Genomic DNA, 17,098 nt, shown 5'->3' on the forward strand with positions numbered 1-17,098 from the left:
TTGCTGGTATTTTGGCCCATTCCTCCATGCAGATCTCCTCTAGAGCAGTGATGTTTTGGGGCTGTTGCTGGGCAACACGGACTTTCAACTCCCTCCAAAGATTTTCTATGGGGTTGAGATCTGGAGACTCCAGGACCTCGAAATGCTTCTTACGAAGCCACTCCTTCGTTTCCCGGGCGGTGTGTTTGGGATCATTGTCATGCTGAAAGACCCAGCCACGTTTCATCTTCAATGCCCTTGCTGATGGAAGGAGGTTTTCACTCAAAATCTCACGATAGATGGCCCCATTCATTCTTTCCTTTACACGGATCAGTCGTCCTGGTCCCTTTGCAGAAAAACAGCCCCAAAGCATGATGTTTCCACCCCCATGGTTCACCGTAGGTATGGTGTTCTTTGGATGCAACTCAGCATTCTTTGTCCTCCAAACACGACAAGTTGAGTTTTTACCAAAAAGGTATATTTTGGTTTCATCTGACCATATGACATTCTCCCAATCTTCTTCTGGATCATCCAAATGCTCTCTAGCAAACTTCAGACGGGCCTGGACATATACTGGCTTAAGCAGGGGGACACGTCTGGCACTGCAGGATTTGAGTCCCTGGCGGCGTAGTGTGTTACTGATGGTAGGCTTTGTTACTTTGGTCCCAGCTCTCTGCAGGTCATTCACTAGGTCCCCCTGTGTGGTTCTGGGATTTTTACTCACCATTCTTGTGATAATTTTGACCCCACGGGGTGAGATCTTGCGTGGAGCCCCAGATCGAGGGAGATTATCAGTGGTCTTGTATGTCTTCCATTTACTAATAATTGCTGCCACAGTTGATTTCTTCAAACCAAGCTGCTTACCTATTGCAGATTCAGTCTTCCCAGCCTGGTGCAGGTCTACAATTTTGTTTCTGGTGTCCTTTGACAGCTCTTTTGTCTTGGCCATAGTGGAGTTTGGAGTGTGACTGTTTGAGGTTGTGGACAGGTGTATTTTATACTGATAACAAGTTCAAACAGGTGCCACTAATACAGGTAACGAGTGGAGGACAGAGGAGCCTCTTAAAGAAGAAGTTACAGGTCTGTGAGAGCCAGAAATCTTGCTTGTTTGTAGGTGACCAAATACTTATTTTCCACCATAATTTGCAAATAAATTCATAAAAAATCCTACAATGTGATATTCTGGATTTCTTTTCTCATTTTGTCTGTCATAGTTGAAGTGTACCTATGATGACAATTACAGGCCTCTCTCATCTTTTTAAGTGGGAGAACTTGCACAATTGGTGGCTAACTAAATACTTTTTTGCCCCACTGTATATAAATCATTGATTTGGACTTATCAGCAACATTAAAGGGATACTTAAGGATTTTGGCTTTGAGACCTTTTATCTACTTCCCCAGAGTCAGATTAGCATAATGTCTGGATTAGCATAATGTATGTAAGTCTATGGTATCTGCTAGCAGATACCCATAGACATTAAGTCATTGCGCTAACGTTATTTAGCAATTACGCTAGCACTAGTTAGCAATTTCTGTTAAACTGCACACAGACACATAAAAATGGTACCCCCGAGTTCATCTGACTCTGGGGAAGTAGATAAACGGCCTCATTGCCAACATCCCAGAGTATCCCTTTAACAGTACCTAGTTCATTTAGTTGTTTCCTGTGTTCCAATTACTATAATGTCTACACTTCACAATCCCTGACAAAGAACACACATTCTGGAACTTTGTATCAATATGACAATGAGATATTCATAGCACTGCCAGTTGTTGAATAATAAGTAATGTGGTACAGGTTTGACAAGTCCTTTCAGCAAACACTGGAGCTGTGTTTCACAGAGGGGTTGACAACAATGTTGTCCTTGGGCCGTCATCTGCTTTTGAAGCCTTCCTCTTATCTCCGGACTGGAACTCGGTATGGATCTCCAGGAAGGTTTTGTTCTTGGTCTCAGGGACTACCAGGAATATGTATACAGCCACCAAGACAGATATCACCAAGAACACCAGGAAACAGTACTGCTGCAACTTAGTCTGTGGAGGTAAAAGAGCAGACCAAACCCATCTAGAACCAGCTCTCAAAACAGCCATCTCTCCTAATTTTATATCAATCGACAGTACGGATCAAACTACTCTAGTATTGTATAACCTACTGTTACACAATTTATTTTTATTTTTTATTTAACCTTTATTTAACTAGGCAAGTCAGTTAAGAACAAATTCTTATTTACAATGACAGCCTACCCTGGCCATACCCGGATGACGCTGGGCCAATAGTGCGCCGCCCTATGGGACTCCTAATCATGGCCGGGTGTGATACAGCCTGCATTACATTACATTTAAGTCATTCGAACCAGGGACTGTAGTGACGCCTCTTGCACTGAGATGCAGTGCCTTAGACCGCTGCGACACTAACCATACTCCTTCATTTAAAGGTTAAGTACCACGGATGTAAACACTTGGAACCTACCACAATAAATGGAAACACCATGCCAATGACGAAGAAGCTGAGCCAGTTCACGGACCCTCCGATCATGTACGCGGCAGGCCGACTGGTTTGTGTGAATAACTCTGTGGTCAAGATGTTTGTCACCCCACCTCCAAGGACAAAGCGAAGGTATAGTGTTAGTTTCAAATACATTTATAATCAGATAATAATATTGTTGCCAGATCACACAAAGTTTGGCAATAATGGCATAAATGAGCGATAAGTAAGTTCTGTCGGTTACCTGGCCCCAAGCCAAAGCTGAGTATGAAAGCAAAGACGCATCCCATGCTAAGATAAGGCATCCATACGCCTGCTCCCTGCGTTCAACGAAAGAAGACAACAATTCGATCATAGAAAACTAGTGTTCCCAAAGTGGCCAGCCAAAGGCCCAGTGCAGCCATTTTTATCTCAATATCAAATCATTTATGGGTAACAATTAAGTACCTTACTGTGATTGTTTTCAATTGCAATTGTCAAAAAGAAAAAAAAATAGCTTCTTAGCATAGAGCAATTTCTAAAGCAAGAATTTTGCTAGGACTGTCTGAGAGTGTGGAGTGGAAAACTGAAAACTATCTGTTATTGGCAGAGAGGTTTTGAACTTTCTTTTTTATTGGTCTATTAACTAATTTACTGCCGGGTGATGTGACCAGGCCTAAACTCCATCCTGCCAAAACAGCCTAACATTTCAGGCGGTCTTTTCAAACGACTCTTACACCAAAAGGACATTCATTATCCTCATTTTTCAAATGTCACCGTATTATTCCAACCTCATGGTGTGGAAATATATATAAAACACAGGAAAATCACATTTTTGACTGCACTGGGGCTTGTTACCCAGAAATGATTTGATATTGAGATACAAATGGCGACATTGGACCTTTTTAAGGGTTGGTTTAATCAACCATAACTTAAGTGCAACACAGGTCTCCTATTCTGATTAATAAGAGACTGAAATGGAATTGTTAGAGCAAAGATACTTTACTTGGAAGGTGAGGGTCAGAGTGAAGCAAATGCACCAGAAAGCCATTAGGGTGTACCCTCCGATGATAAGCACTTTTCGTCCCAGAGTTTCGATCAGCATGCCCTGAAAGACACAGCATCTCATATGGCATACCAGCAGAAGAATAAGATCGTGGAGAAATATAAGATCGGAGTTAAAATAACCTACAGATGTAGGATATTAATTTGATTAACCTGTTGCAAGAGAATTTTCCTTTAATGCAGGATTTTTAAAACGTAGTGTATTTCAGGGTTAAAAAGGCTTCTGAAGGTGGTAATTTCGACTTTACAATTTCAAACTTGATTTTCCCTTACTAAATATGTATCAACTCCTACAAAAATGTCCATTAATTATAAATCCACATAATTCACATTTCCTGTTGCTGCAGGATTTAAGATCCTACAGCTGTAGTCAACACATCTTAAATATGTTAATCCACTCAATGAATAGTAACGTAAATCATAGCAGAGCATTCAATGAGAACAATACTGTCATACCAGCATAACATGATGAAATTAGCGATCAGTCATTAAACGAAGATTCTAAAAGACTCATAAATCCATGCAAAGAGGCATGGGGTTGTATGACATTTCCGCTCTACGATGGACTCCATGCATGCTACTAAATACTTGGAAATATACAGTACCAGTCAAAAGTTGACACACCTACTCATTCCAGGATTCTTCTTTATTTTGACTATTTTCTACGTTGTAGAATAGTAGTGAAGACATCAAAACTATGAAATAACACATATGGAATCATGTAATAACCAAAAAAAGTGTTAAACAAATCTAAATATATGTTATATTTGAAACTCTTCAAAGTAGACACCCTTTGCCTTGATGACAGCTTTGCACACTTGACATTCTCTCAACCAGCTTCATGAGGTAGTGTAACGAGTGCGCTGAGAGTCGCGAAGCAATTACAGGGAGTGAATATTTAATAAATGGAACATAATACAAAACAAGAAACACGAAGAGCACACAGACATGAAACTGAAATAATAACGCCTGGGGAAGGAACCAAAGGGAGTGACATATGTAGGGAAGGTAATCAAGGAGGTGATCGAGTCCAGGTGAGTCTGATGACGCGCTGGTGAGTGTAACGATGGTGACAGGTGTGCGCCATCATGAGCATGAGTGACAGTATATGTGACAAGTAGTCACCTGGAATGCATTTAAATTAACAGGTGTGCTGGTTTAAAAGTGAATTAAGTAATGCGTTTGAGCCAATCAGTTGTGACAAGGTAGGGGTGGTATACAGAAGTTAGCCCTATTTGGTAACAGACCAAGTCCATATTGTAGCAAGAACAGCTCAAATAAGCAAAGTGAAACAACAGTCCATCATTACTTTAAGACATGAAGGTCAATCAATCTGAAAAATGTCAAATCCTTTGAAAGTTTCTTCAAGTGCAAAAACCATCAAGCACTATGATGAAACCGGCTCTCATGCGGACCACCACAGGAAAGGAAGACCCAGAGGATAAGTTCAGTAGAGTTACCAGCCTCTGAAATTGCAGCCCAAATAAATGCTTCACAGAGTTCAAGTAACAGACACATCTCAACATCAACTGTTCAGTGGAGACTGCGTGAATCAGGCCTTCATGGTTGACTTTCTGCAAAGAAACCAGTACTAAAGGACACCAATAATAAGTAGAGACTTGCTCGGGCCAAGAAACACAAGCAATGGACATTAGACCGGTGGAAATTTGTCCTTTGGTCTGATGAGTCCAAATTTGAGATTTTTTGGTTCCAACTTCTGTGTCTTTCTGAGACGCAAAGTAGGTGAACGGATGATCTCTGCATGTGTGCTTCCACCATGAAGCATGGAGGAGGAGGTGTGATGGTGTGGGGGTGCTTTGCAGGTGACACTGTCTGTGATTTATTTAGAATTCAAGGCACACAAAACCAGCAAGGCTACCACAGCATTCTGCAGCGTTACACCATCCAATCTGGTTTGAGCTTAGTTGGACTATCATTTGTTTTTCAACAGGACAATGACCCAAACACACCTCCAGGCTGTGTAAGGGCTATTTGACCAAGAAGGAGAGTGATGGAGTGCTGCATCAGATGATCTGGCTTCCACAATCACCCAACCTCAACCCAATTGAGATGGTTTGGGATGAGTTGGACCGCAGAGTGAATGAAAAGCAGCCAACAAGTGCTCAGCATGTGGGAACTCCTTCAAGACTGTTGGAAAAGCATTCCAGGTGAATACCTCAATCAAGCTGGTTGAGAGAATGCAAAGAGTGTGCAAAGCTGTCATCAAGGCAAAAGGTGGCTACTTTGAAGAATCTAAAATCCCAAATATATTTTGATTTGTTTAACACTTTTTGGGTTACTACATGATTCCATATGTGTTATTTCATAGTTTTGATGTCTTCACTATGATAACACAATGTAGAAAATAGTAAAAATAAAGAAAAACTATGAAAAACGACCTACTGTTGAATGGTACTGTATGTACTATGACCAATAGTTGACACTCACACAGGTAAGGGCAGTGAGGCATTCACAGGCTCCTGTGCCCACAGTTACGTAGGGTATGTTGACATCTGGAATTCCGGCCTCCTCAAACACATAATCTGTATAAAAATAAATCTGCAAGAGAGAGTGATAGAAAACAAATTAAACACCGGTCCTTCACACTATACCCTATAGTGTATAACAGGGATGGATAACTTTGATGGGGGTGAGCTGAAATCTGAACTCATCATGCAGTCAGAACGAGCCCTAGCCTTTTGGGGCCCTAAGTAAAATTTTGTTGGGGGAGTTGATCCGCAAGCCTACAAAAGGGGGGCGGCAGCCAGTTGCCTATACCTGGTGTATACCATATCATACCACAGTTGAAGTCGGAAGTTTACATACACCTTAGCCAAATACATTTAAACTCAGTTTTTCACAATTCCTGACATTTAATTCTAGTAAAAAGTCCCTGTTTTAGGTCAGTTAGGATCACCACTTTATATTAAGAATGTGAAATGTCAGAATAATAGTAGAGAGAAAAAAAAAATCAGCTTTTATGTCTTTCATCACATTCCCAGCGGGTCAGAAGTTTACATACAGTCAATTAGTATTTTGTAGCATTGCCTTTAAATTGTTTAACTTGGGTCAAATGTTTCGGGTAGCCTTCCACAATTTCCCACAATAAGTTGGGTGATTTTTGGCCCATTCCTCTTGACAGAGCTGGTGTAACTGAATCAGGTTTGTAGGCCTCCTTGCTCGCACACGCTTTTTCAGTTCTGCCCACAAATTTTCTATAGGATTGAGGTCAGGGCTTTGTGATGGCCACTCCAATACCTTGACTTTGTTGTCCTTAAGCCATTTTGCCACAGCTTTGGAAGTACGCTTGGGGTCATTGTCCATTTGGAAGACCCATTTGCGATCAAGCTTTAACTTCCTGACTGATGTCTTGAGATGTTTCTTCAATATATCCACATCATTTTCCATTCCTCATGATGCTATCTATTTCGTGAAGTGCACCAGTCCCTCCTGCAGCAAAGCACCACCACAACATGATGCTGCCACCGCCGTGCTTCACGGTTGGGATGGTATTCTTCGGCTTGCAAGCCTCCCCCTTTTTCCTCCAAACATAGCGATGATCATTATGGCCAAACTCTTCTATTTTTGTTTCATCAGACCAGAGGACATTTCACCAAAGATCATGATCTTTGTCCACATGTGCAGTTGCACACCATAGCCTGTTTTTTTATGGCCGTTTTGGAGCAGTGGTTTCTTCCTTGCTGAGCAGCCTATCAGGTTATGTCGATATAGGACTCATTTTACTGTGGATATAGATACTTTTGTACCTGTTTCCTCCAGCATCTTCACAAGGTCCTTTGCTGTTGTTCTAAGATTCATTTGCACTTTTCGCACCAAAGTACGTTCATCTCTAGGAGACAGAACGTGTCTCCTTCCTGAGCGGTATGATGGCTGCGTGGTCCAATGGTGTTTATACTTGCGTACTATTGTTTATACAGATGAACGTGGTACCTTCAGGCATTTGGAAATTGCTCCTAAGGATGAACCAGACTTGTGGAGGTCTACAATTTTTTTCTGAGGTCTTGGCTGATTTCTTTTGATTTCCCCATGATTTCAAGCAAAGAGGCACTGAGATTGAAGGTAGGCTTTGAAATATATACACATATACTCCTCCAATTGACTCAAATGATGTCAATTAGCCTATCAGAAGCTTCTAAAGCCATGACATAATTTTCTGGAATTTTCCAAGCAGTTTAAAGTCACAGTCAACTTAGTGTATGTAAACTTCTGACCCACTGGAATTGTGATAGAATGAATGATGTGAAAAAATTAAGTGAAATAATCTACTTTGTGTGTCATAATCTACTTTGTGTGTCATGCACAAAGTAGATGTCCTAACCAACTTTTTAAATTGTATTTATTTATTTAATTTCACCTATATTTAACCAGGTAGCCTAGTTGAGATTCTCATTTACAACTGTGACCTGGCCAAGATAAAGCAAATCAGCGCGACAAACAACAACACAGAGTTACACATGGAATAAACAAACATACAGTCAATAATAGAATAGAGAAAGTCTATATACAGTGTGTGCAAATGAGATGAGTGAGGCAATAAATAGGCCATAGTGGCAAAATTATTACAGTATGGCAAATGAAACACTGGGGTGATAGATGTGCAGAAGATGAGTGTGCAAGTAGCGGTACTGGGGCGCAAAGGAGCAAAATAAATGAAATATATAACAATATCAAATCAAATGTATTTTATAGACCTTCTTACATCAGCTGATATCTCAAAGTGCTGTACAGAAACCCAGCCTAAAACCCCAGCAGCAAGCAATGCAGGTGTCGAAGCACTATGGTGATGGATTGGCTATGTACAGGTGCAGTGATCTGTGAGCTGCTCTGACAGCTGGTGCTTAAAGCTAGACAGCTAGACATATGTCTCCAGCTTCAATGATTTTTGCAGTTCGTTCCAGTCATTGGCAGCAGAGAACTGGAAGGAAAGGTGGCCGAAGGAGGAATTGGCTTTGGGGGTGACCAGGGAATTATACCTGCTGGAGCGCGTGCTGCGGTTGGGTGCTGCTATGGTGACCAGTGAGCTGAGATAAGACAGGGCTTTACCTAGCAACGACTTATAGATGACCTGGAGCCAGTGGGTTTGGTGACGGATATGAAGCAAGGGCCAGAGAACGAGAGCATACAGGTCGCAGTGGTGGGTAGTATATGGGGCTTTGGTGACAATACGGATGGCACTGTGATAGACTACATCCAATTTACTGAGTAGAGTGTTGGAGGCTATTTTGTAAATGACATCGCCGAAGTTGAGGATCGGTAGGATGGTCAGTTTTACGAGGGTATGTTTGGCAGCATGAGTGAAGGATGCTTTGTTGTGAAATAGGAAGCTGGTTCTAGATTTAATTTTGGATTGGAGATGCTTAATGTGAGTCTGGAGGGAGAGTTTACAGTCTAACCAGACACCTAGATATTTGTAGTTGTCTACATATTCTAAGTCAGAACCGTCCAGAGTAGTGATGCTGGATGGCTGGGTAGGTGTGGGCAGCGATCGGTTGAAGAGCATGCATTTAGTTTTGCTTGCATTTAAGAGCAGTTGGAGGCCACGGAAGGAGAGTTGTATGGCATTGAAGCTTGTTTGGAGGTTAGTTAACACAATGTCCAAAGAAGGGCCAGAAGTATAAAGAGTGGTGTTGTCTGCGTAGAGGTGGATCAGAGAATCACCAGCAGCGAGAGCGACATCATTGATGTATACAGAGAAAAGAGTTGGTCTGAGAATTGAACCCTGTGGCACCCCCATAGAGACTGCCAGAGGTCCGGACAACAGGCCCTCCGATTTGACACACTGAACTCTGTCAGAGAGGTAGTTGGTGAACCAGGCGAGGCAGTCATTTGAGAAACCAAGGCTGTTGAGTCTGCCGATAAGAATGTGGTAATTGACAGAGTCGAAAGCCTTGGCCAGGTCGATGAATACAGCTGCACAGTATTGTCTCTTGGTGGTTATGATATCGTTTAGGACCTTGAGCGTGGCTGAGGTTCACCCATGACCAGCTCGGAAACCAGATTGCATAGAGGAGAAGGTACAGTGGGATTCTAAATGGTCGGTGAACTGTCTGCTTTCGAAGACCTTAGAAAGGCAGAGTAGGATAGATATAGGTCTGTAGCAGGTTGGGTCTAGAAGGTCTCCCCCTTTGTAGAGGGGGATGACCGTGGCAGCTTTCCAATCTTTGGGGATCTCAGACAATACAAAAGAGAGGTTGAACAAGCTAGTAATAGGGATTGCAACAATTTCGGCTTATAATTTTAGGAAGAGAGGGTCCAGATTGTCTAGCCCTGCTGATTTGTAGGGGTCCAGATTTTGCAGCTCTATCAGAACATCAGCTGAACGGATTTGGGTGAAGGAGAAATTGGGGAGGCTTGGGCAAGTTGCAGTGAGTGGTGCAGGGCTGTTGACCGGGGTAGGGGTAGCCAGGTGGAAAGCATGGCCAGCCGTGGAAAAATGCTTATTGAAATTCTCAATTATCACGGATTTATCGTTAGTGACAGTGTTTCCTAGCCTCAGTGGGCAGCTGGGAGGAGGTGCTCTTATTCTCCATGGACTTTAGTGTCCCATACATTTTTGGAGTTAGTGCCTCAGGATGCAAATTTCTGTTTGATAAAGCTAGCCTTTGCTTTCCTAACTGCCTGTGTATATTGGTTCCTAACTTCCCTGAAAAGTTGCATATCTCGGGGGCTATTCGTTGCTACTGCAGTACGCCACAGGATGTTTTTGTGCTAGTCAAGGGCAGTCAGGTCTGGAGTGAAACAAGGGCTATATCTGTTCCTGGTTCTACATTTTTTGAATGAGGCATGCTTATTTAAGATGGTGAGGAAAGCACTTTTAAATAATAACCAGGCATCCTCTACTGACGGAATGAGGTCTATATCCTTCCAGGATACCCGGGCCAGGTTGATTAGAAAGGCCTGCTCGCTGAAGTGTTTTAGGGAGTGTTTGCTTGTCCGCAGACCCATTACGGACACATGCAATGAGGCAGTGATCGCTGAGATCCTGGTTGAAGACAGCAGGGGTGTATTTGGAGGGCAGGTTGGTTAGGATGATATCTATGAGGGTGCCCGTGTTTACAGATTTGGGGTTGTACCTGGTGGGTTCATTGATAATTTGTGTGAGATTGAGAGCATCAAGCTTAGATTGTAAGATGGTCGGAGTGTTAAGCATGTCCTAGTTTAGGTCACCCAACAGCACGAGCTCTGAAGATAGATGGGGGGCAATCAATTCATATATGGTGTCCAGGGCACAGCTGGGGGCAGGTGGTCTATAGCAAGCGGCAACGGTAAGAGACTTGTTTCTGGAGAGGTGGACTTTTAAAAGTAGAAGCTCAAATTGTTTGGGCAGAGACCTGGATAGTAAGACAGAACTCTGCAGGTTATCCCTGCAGTAGATTGCAACTTCGCCCCCTTTGGCAGTTCTATCTTGTCAGAAAATGTTATAGTTAGGGATGGAAAGTTCAGGGTTTTTTGTGGTCTTCCTAAACCAGGATTCAGACACGGCTAGGACATCCGGGTTGGCAGAGTGTGCTAGGGCAGTGAATAAAACAAACTTAGGGAGGAAGCTTCTAATGTTAACATGCATGAAACCAAGGCTTTTACAGTTACAGAAGTCAACAAATGAGAGCACCTGGGGAATGGAAGTGGAGCTAGGCACCGCAGGGCCTGGATTAACCTACACATCACCCAAGGAACAGAGGAGGAGTAGGATAAGGGTGCGGCTAAAGGCTAAAAGAACTGGTTGTCTAGTACGCTCAGAACAGAGAATAAAAGGTCGCCCAGGGAGCCATACAAGCTAGATCCGCCACTGTGTATGCCCTATAACAATCTGTATGTCCTGCATGTATATTCATTTAACATGAGAGTTCTGTGAATGGAATATTGTACATTTAAACCAACTTCTTCTGATTTGAGTTCATACTGATAAACGTTGCACCCCCGAGGGGACATAGGGTCATGTGTGGAAATGTGGTCTGTTGCTAACATACAGCGTTGATGCCGTTGAGCTGCTGGGCAGCGTTGAGCAGGATGATGGTGAGGACTTGCCAGCGGAGGCTGCGGTCCATGAACAGCTGCCAGGGCTTCTTGGGTTTAATGCCAATGGCGCTGACCCTCTCCCTCTCCATGTCCTCCCGCTCGCGATCAAAATTATCTGTGCCGTGGAGTTGCTTCATCGCTGTCCACAGGAAACACAAGACACAGCTCACATGGTCTCTTTCCACTCCACGCTTCATTTATTATCCCTCACACTCATAACAGGAGTTCACCCAGCCAGCGTAACAAAACCAAACCAGACAGACACAGTGGGATACACAGAGGTATTTATTTGATTAGCAAGGATTGTGTGACTAATGAGAGACATTGCCTATTCGCAGTGTAACTTGCTGTTACAGTATGCACTGCAGTCATGTGCTTGACCCAGTATGTCTCTCAAGGGGAAAGATTTGTATAATTTATGTTTCCCGACCCTTCTGACCTCAGATAAAGGAAGAATCATCACCCCCTCCAAACTTTCCATCATGTCAAATCAATGTTCAGGTACGGAGTGACACAGGTCGGCTCTCTTTTTTTAGATGAATGATCGTAGGTTACGTTACGATTTCGGTTTGCAGACTTGGATCCTGGTTTTTCTCTAAAACAACTGTTTTCTGTCCCAATAGTTTTCAGCACGATGACTGTTGTCAGTCCTTATGTAGTAGATATTATGGTAGATATTTTGACATGAGATTGGAACATACCTTTTCTACATCCAACGTCATCCCCTCTGTCGATCAACAGGTAGCGAGGGCTCTCTGGGAACCAGGGCAGTATGAGGAGCTGCAGGAACGCTGGGATACAGGTGGTGGAGAGCAGGATGGGCCAGTGTTCTTCTTTACCGAGGAGCTCCCTGCAGGATCATAGACACTCATTATAGGAACGCACACAAGACGTTATGCGCAGTCTTCATTTCAAAGTACTCTGGAAGTTAGTAGGCAATAGTCCAGGATGATCTAAACTTACTTAAGCCCAATCACCTGTCCAGTAAGGATGCCCCCGGTGATGAAAATAGAAGTCCCCATTGCCATGGCACCACGAAGTGCCCTTGGGGCGATTTCCCCCAGATACAGTGGCTGAACGCATATGCCGATACCTGGCAATCAGCATATTATTAGAACAAAGTGTGGCACATTAACTTACAGACAAGACAAAACCTTCAATAAATATACATTTTTCAACACATCCAGCTATGAAATAAAGACTGCAAACTGCTGATGTCAACACTTCCCTTGACTAACATATTTACCAGCATTTACTCCTGTGAAAAATCGTCCAACGATGAGCAGTTCAAATAATCCAGTGGGGAAACTCAGGCCCATCAACAGAGCAGCCAGTAAGGCAAATGCGTTGTTCATCATTAGTGTCCCCTTTCTTTGACACAGAATAATTGCCGTTAATTAAACTTGTATTGAAAGTGCCTTGTTTGGCGGGGGAAAAAATGCATGCAGTCTAATGGCTATTGCCAAAACAGTAATAGCCTATGTGTAAACACAAATATCCAAATGAGGATTCAAGCCACTATTAACGAAACACTTCTTTATACCTCCCAAATCGAATGGCCAGTGTTCCACCTATAGTTGCTCCAATGAATCCTCCTATTGTGAAAATGGACACGATGTTGGACCACAGGAGAGTGAGGTATTGCTCTGAGATGTCCTCATCATAGCGCTCCAGCCAGGTTTGGTTGATGAAATTCTGCACAGACTGGAGAAAAAGCACCCCTAACTCAACATAGCCTTGAAAAGCAGATGCACTGCTCACAGCTGAAATGGAATTGTAATTTGCATGACTTAAGAACGTATTATACCTCTGAATGTGTTTGAGAAATGTACCAACACACAGCAGTTGCACAATACTGAAATGACATGGTAGAATTCATCTCTTTTTACTCAAAAGGGTTACATGTTACATGCTTGTGAGTGTTATTTTTTGCTGTTGTCATGATTCCCTTGTAAATGTGCCCTAAGATTTACATGGAGCCTCCAGGGCTGTGTGTGACTGCTTAGACCGACTGTTTTCTGAACACACAGACATGGTTCAATGAGGACAGACTACAAATGATTATCCAATGTCAGTATCACCTTCTCATGAATTCAATAACACCAAAACATGTTCTATTTAGCCATCTAAGTGTATTAAACTTAAAGGAGCAATCTGCGATTGAAACAATGACAAAATGTAATAAACCTCCACTGTTTCAGTAAAAAGCTGAGGGAGGGGTCTGGATAAATGTAACCAAGCTCAAATTCATAGACAGAGCTATTGATGCAACGGCTGACCATCCACGACATACAGATGATAGTTTAAACCATGTTTTAAGGCTATACAGTGTTTACATTTACTTTGTTTACAAACATTGGAATAAAATCTCACATTTTGGGTTGTGACGGGGTACAGCAGTTGAACTAGGGGGCATTTACAAGTTACATTCTTAAGGAATAAGTAGGTCCATATCCTTAATTAAGTCTCAAAGTGGATGTAGCAACTTCAGACCCCCCTTTTTTTTTTTTAAAGTAGACACATATTGACCATAATGTCTTACCTTGGTGGGGGCATTGATGATTGAAATATTATAACCATATTGAAAGGTTCCTCCAATGCAAGCTGCACAAACTGCCAGTAGAAGGGATTTGTTCGGACGCTGAAACCAATAACACACATAATTGGTGGTTGAGCATCAGATGATATGTTCTGATTCTGTGCTGTGCTTTTCAACTTTCAGCATTGAACAGAAAAAGGACAACTCTCACGGGTGTAGCCCAATCACGGTCATATTTTGCTATTAGATACCTGTTAGACGTTCAAATGAGGCACAAATACATATCAAATATATTTTAGCTTAGGTTAATAATCACAATAGCCAAGTGTAGACAATGAAATAGGCTATTGGTCTCTTTAAATAACTTTGTAATTATTGGAGTCCCTGTTTGCAGGTGAAGGACACCAAAAACAGTGGGCTTGGTAAGTTTAAAACAAGATATGCATTATAATACATGTATTTATTATTTATCATTGATTAAATATAACTTATAATTCACACTAATGATAATAATAATAACAACAACACCAATAATAATAATAACAATACATGTGTTATTACTGTTGTTATTATTACTAATATAGCAGTAACACTTCTTTTTCTTCATTATTATTATTATTATTATGCATACCTTAATTTTCTCTTTTGTTTCTTTGCTGCCTTCCAGCAAAAATTGATATTCCGTATCTCCTTTAGTCATTTTGAGTCCTGCTTTTTGTTTTTATCTTACAGTATGTCCAACTTCAGACTGTACACAGGTTTTTCTGTCTAGCCAAAGGCTAAGTGCAAAAGTTGCTCTCTCAAAGGCTAATGTAGACCACTCATCCTCAAGTGGAGTGCCTTTCGAGGATGTGGTCGGGTTGCCCCATAAATATGGTGAGGATAATACAATTGATCAGTTGTTCCTTGGATGACCCAGTGTACCCTCGTCGGAGCATAACATTGCATTACAGACTTCTCTCTTTTTTACGAGTGGGAAACTCTGCACTCTTTAGACACAGTAACTATTAAATATGCCATGAAACACATTTCTCTATCACACATCGGTTACAGATAATACATTTTGTGCGGATATCTTCATCAAGCAGTAGGCTATTTTTACATTTCTCATGAATAAAAGGCCTACCTCTTTCTTTAAATCTGCAGACACTTCATTGCTATCCATTTTGAATTTCGTTCATTGAGCCCAACAACTAAAAAGGCACTATTTATTCAAGTAAAGCAACTGCAGCCTACTTATGGATTAAACCTAGGCTATTTATGGTCTGGTCACACCCATACTAGTTGTAGGTGTGATGATTCCATTGTAGCCTAGGCTGTGTTATTATCACTTGTATGAAGGTGTTTGATGAACACTTGACAGCATTCCTTTAGGCTACTCTGTGCTATCAGTAGGCCTATGAAAGGTGCAATTTCAAAGGTATAGCCCAGGTCCTACTTGAAAACCATGCACAAAAACAAAGAAGAGGTATATTGAGTTATTGGATTTGACCTATTTTATGGTCATCAGTGTGGCAATTTTCCTTTTTGATTATAAAGACCTCATTGTTTGTGAAGTCAAGTGACCAGAAAAGCTCATAAGCCCCTTCTTGGTCAGCAGGATGGTCATTCCACTGTTTCCGGATAGGCTACATGCCTTTGCTATAATTTCAATGATTTCCATTTCTACATTAATTTTCACAATGGAAAAAAACTGAAACCTCTTTCTTCAGTTTATTGACTATAGCCTATAGAGCCTAGCTAGCCCTAGGGACTACAAACCTTTCACTAGACCTACAGTATACAGTGGGGCAAAAAAGTATTTAGTCAGCCACCAATTGTGCAAGTTCTCCCACTTAAAAAGATGAGAGGGGCCTGTAATTTTCATAATAGGTACACTTCAACTATGACAGACAAAATGAGAAAGAAAATCCAGAAAATCACATTGTAGGATTTTTAATTAATTAATTAGCAAATTCTGGTGAAAAATAAGTATTTGGTCACCTACAAACAAGCAAGATTTCTGGCTCTCACAGACCTGTAACTTCTTCTTTAAGAGGCTCCTCTGTCCTCCACTCGTTACCTGTATTAATGGCACCTGTTTGAACTTGTTATCAGTATAAAAGACACCTGTCCACAACCTCAAACAGTCACACTCCAAACTCCACTTTGGCCAAGATCAAAGAGCTGTCAAAGGACACCATAAACAAAATTGTAGATCTGCACCAGGCTGGGAAGACTGAATCTGCAATAGGTAAGCAGCTTGGTTTGAAGAAATCAACTGTGGGAGCAATTATTAGGAAATGAAAGACATACAAGACCACTGATGATCTCCCTCGATCTGGGGCTCCATGCAAGATCTCACCGCGTGGGGTCAAAATGATCACAAGAACGGTGAGCAAAAATCCCAGAACCACACAGGGGGGCCTAGTGAATGACCTGCAGAGAGCTGAGACCAAAGTAACAAAGCCTACCATCAGTAACACACTACGCCGCCAGTGACTCAAATCCTGCAGTGCCAGACGTGCCCCCTGCTTAAGCAACTACATGTCCAGTGTCGTCTGAAGTTTGCTAGAGAGCATTTGGATGATCCAGAAGAAGATTGGGAGAATGTCATATGGTCAGATGAAACCAAAATATACCTTTTTGGTTAAAAACTCAACTCGTCGTGTTTGGAGGACAAAGAATGCTGAGTTGCATCCAAAGAACACCATACCTACTGTGAAGCATGGGGGTGGAAACATCATGCTTTGGGGCTGTTTTTCTGCAAAGGCACCAGGACGACTGATCCGTGTAAAGGAAAGAATGAATGGGGCCATCTATCGTGAGATTTTGAGTGGAAACCTCCTTCCATCAGCAAGGGCATTAAAGATGAAACGTGGCTGGGTCTTTCAGCATGACAATGATCCCAAACACACCTCCCGGGCAACGAAGGAGTGGCTTCGTAAGAAGCATTTCAAGGTCTTGGAGTGGCCTAGCCATTCTCCAGATCTCAACCCCATAGAAAATCTTTGGAGGGAGTTGAAAGTCCGTGT

At 42.0% G+C, this 17,098-nt stretch overlaps 1 protein-coding gene across 1 annotated transcript; it reads right to left on the minus strand.

The window, feature by feature from the left end:
• Nucleotides 1-1,810: 1,810 nt before the first annotated feature.
• On the minus strand, nucleotides 1,811-14,908 carry LOC118357894 (solute carrier family 2, facilitated glucose transporter member 11). Its single transcript, XM_035735203.2, has 12 exons — nucleotides 14,716-14,908; nucleotides 14,088-14,186; nucleotides 13,089-13,249; nucleotides 12,792-12,916; nucleotides 12,509-12,638; nucleotides 12,247-12,395; nucleotides 11,497-11,684; nucleotides 5,957-6,067; nucleotides 3,450-3,551; nucleotides 2,709-2,784; nucleotides 2,450-2,577; nucleotides 1,811-2,013 (listed from the first exon to the last, which is right to left on the minus strand). Exons 1-12 carry the CDS (start codon nucleotides 14,782-14,784, stop codon nucleotides 1,816-1,818), a joined length of 1,536 nt encoding a protein of 511 aa, XP_035591096.1. The 5' UTR covers nucleotides 14,785-14,908; the 3' UTR covers nucleotides 1,811-1,815.
• Between the last annotated feature and the right edge of the window lie 2,190 nt (nucleotides 14,909-17,098).

The sequence above is a fragment of the Oncorhynchus keta genome, chromosome 25 (assembly GCF_023373465.1).
Source record: "Oncorhynchus keta strain PuntledgeMale-10-30-2019 chromosome 25, Oket_V2, whole genome shotgun sequence".
Taxonomy (NCBI): Eukaryota; Metazoa; Chordata; class Actinopteri; order Salmoniformes; family Salmonidae; genus Oncorhynchus; species Oncorhynchus keta.